The sequence below is a fragment of the Rhincodon typus genome, chromosome 12, assembly GCF_021869965.1.
Source record: "Rhincodon typus isolate 14 chromosome 12, sRhiTyp1.1, whole genome shotgun sequence".
Taxonomy (NCBI): domain Eukaryota; kingdom Metazoa; phylum Chordata; class Chondrichthyes; order Orectolobiformes; family Rhincodontidae; genus Rhincodon; species Rhincodon typus.
In genome coordinates, this window is record NC_063343.1 from 59,659,987 (window position 1) to 59,671,140 (window position 11,154).

Below are 11,154 nucleotides of genomic sequence, written 5' to 3' on the forward strand. Positions count from 1 at the left end.
GCAAGCAAATTACCTCCTGACTCCCCAAAGCCTATCCACCATCCATTAGGCACAAATCAGAAGTGTGATGGAAAATTCTCCACTTGTCTGGATGGGTGCAGCTCCAACAACACACAAGCTTGACACCACCAAAACAAAGCAGCCTGTTTGATTGGCACCACATCCACATCATCTGTAGGAGCAGTGTGTACTATCTACAAGATGCACTACAGAAATTTTCCAAAGATCTTTAGATTTAGCATCTTCCAAACACACAACCATTTCCATCTAGAAGGACAAGGGCAGCAGTTTTATGGGAACACTACCACCTGCAAGCTCACCTCCAAGCTATTCACCATCCTGACTTGGAAATATATTGCCGTTCCTTAACTGTCAATGGGTCAAAGCCCTAGAATTCCTCTTTTAGGGCATTGTGGGTTTACCTGCAGAACGTGGACTACATCAGTTCAAAAAAGCAGCGCGCCACCACCTTCTTAAGGGCAACTAGAGATGGACAATAAATGCTGGCTAGGAAGCGGCACCCAGGTCCCATGAGTGAATTAATAAAAGAGGTCCAAGAAGAGTTACTGATCTCTGCAGATAGGAGTTTGGCTGATAAGACAACAATTAAATGGAAATTGCATAAATAATTTAGTCATCCCTCCTCACAAAACAATAAAATTGCTGTTAAACGATGTCAAAGTTATTGATAAAGAATATAAATTCCTTGAAGAACAGATCTAGATGAAGGAACAGTGGGCATTCTGGCTAAGTTTGCAGATGATACAAAGATAGGTAGAGGGACAGGTAGTATTGAGGAGGTGGGGAGGCTGCAGAAGGATTTGGACAGGTTAGGAGAGTGGGGAAAGAAGTGGCAGTTGGAGTACAACGTGGGAAAGTGTGAGGTCGTGCACTTTGGTAAGTAAAATAAAAGCATGGACTATATTCTAAATGGGGAGCAAATTCAGAAGTCTGAAGTGCAAAGAGACTTGGGAGTTCTAGTCCAGGATTCTCTCAAGGTAAACTTGCACGTTGAGTTAGTAGTCAGGAAGGCAAATGCAATGTTGGCATTTATTTTGACAGGACTGGAGTATAAAAGCAGGGATATACTACTGAGGTTTTATAAGGCCCTGGTCAGGCCACATTTGGAGCATTGCATGCAGTTTTGGGCCCCATATCTCAGGAAGGATGCACTGGCCCTGGAGTGGGTTCAGAGGAGGTTCACGAGAATGGTCCTAGGAATGAAAAGTTTAACATATGACAAACATTTGAGGACTCTGGGACTATACTCATTGGAGTTTAGAAGGCTGAGGGGGGGATTTAATTGAAACTTACAAGATACTGAATAGTCTGGACAAAGTGGACGTTGGGAAGATCCTTCCATTGGTAGGAGAGACTAGGACCCAAGGGCACAGACTTAGAGTAAAGGGAAGACCTTTTAGAACAGAGAGAAGGAGAAACTTCTTCCGCCAGAGAGTGATGTATCTATGGAATTCACTGCCACAGAAGGCTGTTGAGGCTAGGTCATTGAGTACATTTAAGACTGAGATAGCTAGGTTCTTGATTATCAAGGGGATCAAGGGTTACGGGGAGAAAGTGGGAGAATGGGGTTGAGGAACTTATCAGCCATGATCGAATGGTGGAGTAGACTCGATTGGCCGAATGGCCTAATTTCTGCTCCTATGTCTTATGGTCTTACAACACAGTGTGATATATGCATTAAATATTGTAAGACACCACTATTCCCAGTTGTAGGTGTTCCTTTAGCCTAGGAATTTAATGAAATAGTAGCCATGGGTCTCAAGATACAGGACAACAACTGGAACGTCTATCTATTACATTTTGTCGATATGGTGACCAGGGTTATCCACATGATAGACAGTTTGTAGTGGGCAAAGTCATGGAAATTAGGTCGGCACAGGCTTGGGGTCACCAACAAAATTGTCGATGGATGATGGAGGTGAATTTGTAAATGATGAATTATGGGACATGTGTGAGAACTTAAATATTATAGTAATGCATACTGCTGCAGACAGCTCATCCAGTAATGGCTTGTGAAAGAAACTATGCAACAATTGATTAAATATTGTGGAAAAATACTGGTGGATCACAGAATTAACTTAACATTTATTAAACCCTTCAGGAAACATGTTTTTAAAATAATGTGTAATATTCCTTTGATCAGTTAGATTGTGTACCTCTTGTCTGTTCTCTGCTGTTAGTCTAGCTGAGGTTTGGTCACTAAGAAAAACTAAACGTCAGTTGGAAATTTATGAACCAAAAGATAAACAAACAAAAAAAAAAAAACCCTGGTTAGACATCAAAGCTTTCATGTCATCTCTGCAAACCTCCAAGCCACAAAACACAATTGGCATGCAATGGAGAATCAATTAAATTTATTAGTTCCAGTTTATTCCAGTCTGTGGGATCAATGGATTTCTGGGCTTAAGCTCTACTTGCTCATGACTGGGATAGATAGCCTGGATGTAGCAGTGACTCACAAGCACTTTTTACTTGGACCCTAATAGGTGGGACTAGTTTGGTTTGGGATTATGGTTGGCATGGACTGGTTTGACTATATGACCCTATGCTTCTAAAACAGAACACACAATATCACTCCTTCATTTGCCCTCTACACAGTGGGAGGCGATCAGTTCTTGAGGGAAAGGAAGGAAGCATCCTTCTAAGGAGTGGCCCAAATATACTTTGTGCATAAATCGCGAAACCCAATACTTGAAGCAGAGGATGGGCTATAATCCTAGCCAGGTTCTGGTTCCCAAACTAAACAAACATTAAACTCAAGATCCAGTGATTCAGCTACCAGATTCCAGGAAAAATAGAATCAAATATGGAATGCCCTAAAGAAACCAAAATGGACTGCAAAGGGCGATTAGTTTAGTTGAGTAGGAGATAACATACCTGGTACTGGGAGAGTCCATTTATTCTCATAAGCTCAAAGCTATAACCCATTCATAAATAACACCAGGGTTGAAAGTGAAATAGATGATGTGAAATATTTTGATACCATATCACATGGACAAGCAAGGCTTGCTTTCTTCAACTTGTATTTTATTCTTATCTGGAAGGTTATTAAATTAGTATGATGTAGTCCCAAATGGTTTGTGACAAACAAGATGAATTTGTTTCTTGATCACTTGTATTTAAAAAGTGTCCTCAAAAAACTGTTTCTATATTTCAATTACAAGAGCATTTAAACAAATTTGAACAAAAGAGCAATAAAAACAAATCGAAATTAAAAGTCTGATCATTTAAGACTCATGCCATTTGGATCCAGAAACTATTCTGATTAACTGCAAATAAGTTCATAACAAGCTAAAGATTGCCTCGGAAACTCGCTGCTTAAATCGCTACACAAAATCACAGAATAATGCAACAAAAAGAGGCCATTTGGCCCATCGGACCTATAATGGGTGGATTTAACCCATTAGGTATCATAGGTTTTTAAATTTAGGGCTGCACTGTCATCAGAAGGAACTGACTGGTGGTGGCTTAACCCAGGGGTCACTTTGCCTCAGGTGAGGGGACAGGTAGAGAAAGAGGGTCCTTCATGGTAACCTCAGCCAGTGAACCCACAATGCTGGCACCATATTGTATTGCAAACCAGCCACCCAGCCAACTGCAGTGGGATCCGTTAGCTGTGATGCAGTGACGCCAAATGCATGGGTTCAATTCCCCACCAAGGCTGAAGTTTCCATAAAGGACATGCTTTCTCAACCTCTCCAGTCACCTGGGACAGAGTCATTTCCCTCTGATGAGGCAGCGTGCACCCCTCTGGTCTGGTAGGACAATGGTCACTTTACCTTTACCAAGAATGTGCTGCGGAGGCTGCTTTGTGACTCAATGCTTGTGATTTACATGCTTCACTCAGATACTAATCAGACTTTAATGCGCAAGACTGTAACTCATCCTCCTTTGGATCAGGAAATAAAAAAAGCCAAGCATTATGTGAAATGGACTGAGGAATACAGTGGAGCAGTGAGATATCTGTTTGAAGAGGGAGGGTAGGAAATGAAACTTCTTTTGTTGCAAGTACACTACACCAGGTTATAGTCCAAAGGATTTACTTGAAAACACAAGCTTTTGAAGCCTCACTCCTTCTGCAGGTGTTAGAAGCAAGGCTCCAAAAGCTTGTGTTTTCAAATAAACCTGTTGGATATAATCTGGTGTTGTGAGATTTCTGACCTTGTCCATCCCAGACCAACACCAACACCTCTACATCATGGCTGTTAAGCTAGGCTGACCCGGAATAACAACCTGATTGTGAACAGAGCTGTTCATTGCATTTACATTTTTATTTTAAAGGAGAAGTATCCGAACATTCAAATCATCATAAACCACCTTCAATGCAAAAAGCTGGATTACTACCTGCCTCCATTCATCTGTCCATGAGCAGGAAACCCATGCAGGCTGATCTCTGGTTTCTGAATGCTATAGGATGACGGAGTTGTGTGAACAAGAACTCATTTATTTCTGAACACATTTAAACACTGCGATCAATTTTGTAGCCAGTGTGCTGAAGTTCCATCAGAAAGCACAAAACTAATCTTTTGATCATGCAGAATGCTGTGAGGAGTGACCAATGAACAATATAGTTTCAGTTATGGGTCACCACAAAATGTTACTGAGATAAGAATATCTTTACATGAAGAGTAAAATACATGTACACATTCATGGACCATGGGTGTTGAGGGAGCTGACACTGCACTTCACGATTTCCGAACACTGATCAATGTTCTTTTTGACTCGGTAGAAGCTTTCAACGTACTGTGAACGACTGAGTAGCTCCACAAAGTCCTCGTCGTGAGTGATCACCAGGAGCTGAAAGTTTCGTTGATTTGAGCGACTCTTTATTATTCTGCAAAACAGTGGCATTTTATAGACAAATAAACCAAAGACAGAGGGGTTCATCAGTTCTCCTACCTTGTAAGGATAGGTCTTCTACAGAAAGAAAAGTGGTTAGCACTGCTGCCTCACAATGCCAGGGACCCGGGTTCGATTCCACCCTCGGGCGACTGTGTGGAATTTGCACATTCTCCCCGTGCCTGCATGGGGTTCCTCCAGGTGCTCTGGTTTCCGCCCACAGACCAAAAATGTGCAGGTTGGGTAGATTGGCCATGCCAAATTGCCCATAGTGCCCAGGGATGTGTAGGTTGGATGGGTTAGCCATGGGAAATGCAGGGTTAGGGTTGAGGGGTGGGTCTGTGTGGGATGCTCTTCGGAGGGTCGGTGTGGACTCAATGGGCCAAATGGCCTGCTTATACACAGTAGGGATTCTATGAAAAGCTCAACTCAGAGAGAGCAGTCTCAAATCTAGGTTGTGTGCCCTCAAGTTCAATTGCCTACCTGAGTAGACATTGTACAATGGCATTTCACTGCTGCACTGAGTAACTGCTGCATTGTCTGAGTTGCCACCTTTCAGACAGGAGGTAAATACGTTGCTCCTGATCCTATCTTCAGATGGATACAAAAGATTCTAAACCACTATTTCAAAAACGAAGATTCCAGGCATTTCACTTCACATTATTTCATCGCCAATACTACAAGAACAGATGAAAGGCAAAATCCTGCAGGTCTGAAAGATAAAATTGCTGGAGTAGGTCTGGCAGCATTGGTGGAGACAGAAAGAATGTTACCATTTCAGGGTTCTGAAGATGATTATATTGGATGTGAAAAGATTTACGGGTTGGAAATCAATGCATTTGATCACACGCTGAATGTATCTTCTTCGGCTGTCTGGTCCTAGAGTAGGTCTTGAACCCAGAGTTCCTGGCTCGGAGGTGGGGAAGCTACCCAATAGGCCACAGGAGACCTCTTCATAAAAACAGTCAATCTGATCATTTATTCATTTGCTGTTAGTAAAATGTTAGCTGCTAGGTTAGCTGCAAAACCTACACTGCAATTCAATTGTTGGAAAGCAATTTGGGGGCTCCTGAGCCCATGGAAATGCTTTCTAAATAGACATTGTTTCTTTGTTTTCTTTACTCAATGAAGCTTTAGTTTTGAGTGTACAACAGTTTGCATGGCTTTCAGTATGGGGGCACAGAACAACACCACAATGTAAACTGAAATGTAAACTCAGGGACATCTCACTATCTCCTCACAACTTCAATGCAACTTGTTGGTGGCTGAAATTTGCTGTTGAAAATGTGTTTTGCTACAGCTGCAGAGGCACCACAATGACTAGCTGGCACCATGTCAACTGATGTGGGTTTTCTTATCTCTGGTACACAATTACCAGCCTTGTATCGGAGTAAGTTATTTATTGCGCAGTTGATGAGGCAGCAGTAGCAGTTAGTAGGATGCCTGAATTGTACAATACATCACAGTCACAAAACTGAATACACACTGATCCAACTTGCAGAGCAAAGCAAACTAGGTCAGCGAGTAGAATTGGATGGCAGCGAATCAAACTGCAAAAAGCGAAAACAGCAGATGGAATTTAATGCAGGCCAGCATAAAGAGTTGCACAGAGCAAGGAAAAAGAGGCATCACACAGCCCACAGATTGTGTTGAACACAGCATCAATCTGGAAAAGTTCTAGGGGTTTCAGACTTGATGCAAAGCATCTTATTCTTTCTTCTTATTCTTATTCTTCTTTCTTCTTATTCTTTCATGGGATGTGGGCATTGTTAATAAGGCCAGCATTTGCTGTCCATCAGTAATTGCCCTTGAACTGAGTGGCTTATTAGGCCATTTCAGAGAGCTGTTAAGAGTCAGCGGGGAGGCAATGGTCTAGTGGTATTATCACTGCACTGTTAATCCAGTGACCCAGGCAATGATCTGGGGACCTGGGTTCGAATCCTGCCATGACAGATGGTAGGAATTTGAATTCAATAACTATCTAGAATTAAGAATCTAATGATGACCATGAATCCATTGCTGATTGTTGGAAAAAAACCATCTGATTCACTAATGCCCTTTCGGGAAGGAATCCTGCCATCCTAACTGATCTGGCCTACATGTGACTCCAGACCACACAGCAATGTGGTTGACCCTTAACTGCCCTCTGCAATTAGGAATGGGCAGTAAATGTTGGCCTAGCCAGAGACACCCTCATCCTGTGAATGAATTAAAAAAAAAAAGTTAACGTGGTCTGGAGTCTCAGGTAGCCCAGACCAGGTAAGCACACAGCAGATTTCCTTCTCTTGAGAGCACCTGTGAAGTAGACTTTTTTTAAAAAATGACAATCAATGATGATTTCCTGGTCACCATGACCTTGTCTTCTAGATTTAGATTGAATTTGAATTTTACAAATGCCACCATAGGATTTGAACCCATGTCCTCAGAGCAATGGTATTGCCCTCTGGATTTCTGGTCCGAGCCTCTGGATTACTAGTTTGACGACCTGACTGCCATGCCATCATCTCCCCATTGAAAGCCAGTGCAATGTTACTTTTGATAGTTCCACACAATTGAAGACAGAGGCAGTCTAAACCATATTGTATGGTGTGCTGATCAGACTACACATCCTGAGGTTAGTATCCACTATCAACATGGAGGTCACAAAGGAAACACTTAGGTATTGGAGATCGTTCAGTAAAAGTGTGGCCTCTGGGGTTAAGAAGCCTAACTGAAAGACTGAAGGCCATGGGTTTTTCAGCCTTCGAAAGGAGGCTTCCCAAAGATGGTTTGTGAAGTTTATAAGAGGTAAAATTTGAAGTGGTCATCTACTCAAGAACATGCTCTTTTCTCCACATCTTGATTTCCTGCATTTTGCTCTAGGAGCCTCCCATTTGTAATTTCAATGAACAATATGACAGTAAGCAACTGCTGTCTCGCAAGTTTCAGCTCTTCCGCCATCATGACTAAAAATTTGCTGCTTCTGCTATTGGCTCATTCCCCAGAGCACGTGACCACTCACAAAGATACTGACAACCACCCCAAAGACTCTAATGACCCTGCTATAAAAATAAATCAAAGAACTGCGGCTTCTGGAAACCAGAAACAAAAACAGAGATTGCTGGAAAACCTCAGCAGGTATCTGTGGAGAGAAAACAGAGTTAACGTTGCAGGTCCAGTGACCTTTCTTCAGAACTGATATCCTCAGTATGTACACATCACACACAATATACACTAATGTGTATTTAATGGCATCTTTAATATAGCAAAATGTTCCTAGGTGTTTTCAAAGCAGACACACAAAGTAGTATTAGGACAAATGATCAGTAGTTTGTCCAAACAGGCAGATTTAGAGAGTGAATTTAAAGATGAGAGGTAGGTATAGAGTTGAAATTCAGTGATCTCAAAGAGTTTCAGGGCTCGAGGAAATTACAGACACCGTGAGGGGTGAGACAGGGGAGGAATTTGAAAATAACAATGTGAATGCAAACACATATAATATATACACCCCACACGTAAAACTTTCTGACAAGAAAGGAGCATTTGTAAATTTTTAAATTGTGAAGGGGCAAGATGATAAAGACTCAAACAAAAACAGAAGTTGCTGGAGAAACTCAGCGGATTTGGTAGCGTCTGTGCAGCCCTGAAACCCTTTTTCAGAACAAGTTAAAAATTCAAACATGAGTTCAGAAGAATGAGTGGGGATCTCGTAGAAACCTTTAAAATTCGAGCATGACTAGGTAGGGTAAACACAGGAAGGATAGGGAGTCTAGAACCAGGGGTTATCGGATATGGGATAGGCCTTTTAGGAGCGAGATGACGAAGAATTTCTTCACAAAGATCGGTGAGCCTGTGGAATTCTTGACCACAGAAAGCAGTTGAAGACAAAACATGGAATGCTTTCAAGGGATAATTAGATATAGTTCTTACTATAAAGGAATCAAAAGGTATGAGGAGGAAATAGGACTAAGGTACCGAGTTGGATGATCAGCCATGATCACATTGAATGACGGAGCAGACTTGAAAGACCAAATAGCATACTCCTGTTCCTATTTCCTATGTTTCTGCATAAAATGAAAACTGAGGATGAAACACAAAATTCTTCCAGTGGGACTGAACTGATAACCCAGCTACAATGATGGAAATGGAAATCCTGGAATGAATGAGTCAGTTGGATCTTCTGATGGGAGACTTTAGGGCTTGAGGATGAATGACCATTCCTGTTCTTACTCAACTTGTGACAAATTCTGCCAAATATGACCATAGTTCAACAGCTAAGCTACCAGTGAATGAATGGGAGAATTCTCCCACAGTGTACCGAGAAGTGACCACCATCCCTCTCCCCTGATGAGGTTGCTTGGCTCCTTCACAATTTCATCATTTAGAATTAATAGGAGCAATGCAATCTGTTCAGAAGATACATCTCAGATTGCAGATTGAAAAATGAGGATTATGAGATAGCCAATAAAATTGGTCTTAAAACTCTGCTGAGGGAACTTCGGAGGACTTTTAACAGGAGCAATAAAAAGGGTGTTCAATCTGCTAAATCATAAAAGGACATTCATTGGTGTTAGTGTAATTATTGAATATCCTGAATTCAGACTGAATTTTCATTTTGCGTAGGAAATAAAAATTCAAAAGGTTAATTTATCCACCACCATTTGAAATAAATTGCACAGTACAAAACACTTGAAAACTGTGAAAAATAAAACTGCCCATGACCAACGATGTAATTCGCTATCAGTGTCCAAATGTGCAGCTGGTGAGGAGTTCCCTTTTTTGAACGATGATTATTATTTGTACACTAGTTTCATTAATTTGGTCAGTTCTAGGTGAAACAGCACTGATATAAAACATACCGATTTGACAATTCTGACAGGTGAGGCCTCACACATCCCTCAACGTACAAAACCCCAGGCCAACTGAGCTTGGCCTGATGATAAATGGAAATGAAAAACTGAACATCACACTCAACATATACACTTACCAGGATGGGCAGATGCGTGGATACACACCATTTTAAGAATGAAACTAGAAGCAGGAGTAGGTCACTCAGTCATTTGTGCCCGTTCTGCTATTCAATATGATCATGCTGATCCGCTATCTCAACAAAATATTCTCACTTTTTCTCCAGGCCCCTTGATGGCTTAATATCTAAAAACTTATGAATCTCTTTCTTGAGAATGCTCTGTAGCAAGCTGTAAAGGCCTTCTGTGGTAGATAATCTCTCAGGTTCACCATGCTTTTTATTCACATCTGGAATGTGGGTGGCACTGGCTGGCCAGCATTAATTGTCCATCCCTATTCCCTTCAGAAGATGGTGGTGAGCTGGCTTTTTGAACTGCTGCTGTAGGCTGACCCACAATACTCTTAAGGCAGGAAATCCCAGCATTCTGACCCAGCGACAGTGAAGGAACGGTGATGTATTTCTATGTCAGGATGGTGAGTGGCTTGGAGGAGAACTTACAGGTGGTGGTGTTCTAAGCTGTCTAAGGACCTTTGGTGAATTTCTGCAGTGCATCTTGTACATAGTATACACTGCTGCTACTGAGCGTCAGCAGATGCTTGTGGGTGCAGTGCCAATCAAGCTGGTTGCTTTGTCCCTGATGGTGTCAAGCTTGAGTGTTGTTTGGGCTGCACTCATCTGGGCAAGTGGGGAATATTCCATCCCACTCCTGCCTTGTGGATGGAGGACAGGCTTTCGGAGTCAGGAGGGGAGTTACTCACAGCAGTATTCCTAGCCTCTAACCTGCACTTGCAGCCAGCGTATTTACATGGCAAGTCCAGTTGAGTCGATGGTAACTTAATGATGCTGACAGTGGGGGATTAAGTGATGGTAACATTGAATGTCGCGGGGCATTGGTTACATTGTCTCTTGTGGGAGAGTTAATGTTTTGGGCCCAGTGAGGAAGGGTCACTGGACCCAAAACATTAACTCTGATTTCTCTCCACAGATGCTGCCAGACCTGCTCAGCTTTTCCAGCAATTTCTGTTTTTGTCTCTGGGTTAATAGTCTGGCTTTAGATAATACCACTAGGCCACAGCATTCACTTTGAGAATTGCTTCCTCATCTCAGTCTGAAATAGCCTAGCCCATTTCCTGAGACCATTATCCCTGATTCTAGACTCCCCAATAAGGGGCAACATCCTCTCTGCATCTTGTCTTTCAAGACATTTTAGAATTTTATACATTTCTATTAGATCCCTTCTCATCCTTCTAAAGTCTAATGAATACAAGCCCAGTCAAAACAATCTCTCTTCTTATGAGAATCCTGCCACCCCTGACACCAGCCTTGTGAAAACCAAAAGACCTGTG

At 42.0% G+C, this 11,154-nt stretch overlaps 1 protein-coding gene across 1 annotated transcript in view; it reads right to left on the reverse strand.

Annotated features, from left to right (window-relative positions):
- Positions 1-4,444: 4,444 nt before the first annotated feature.
- rad50 (RAD50 homolog, double strand break repair protein) overlaps positions 4,445-11,154 on the reverse strand; it is a 115,348-nt gene continuing 108,638 nt past the window's right edge. Inside the window, exon 23 of the mRNA XM_048603696.1 lies at positions 4,445-4,855. Coding sequence (XP_048459653.1) covers positions 4,669-4,855 — 187 coding nt within the window. The 3' untranslated portion in view covers positions 4,445-4,668. The remainder of the gene's footprint in view (positions 4,856-11,154) is intronic.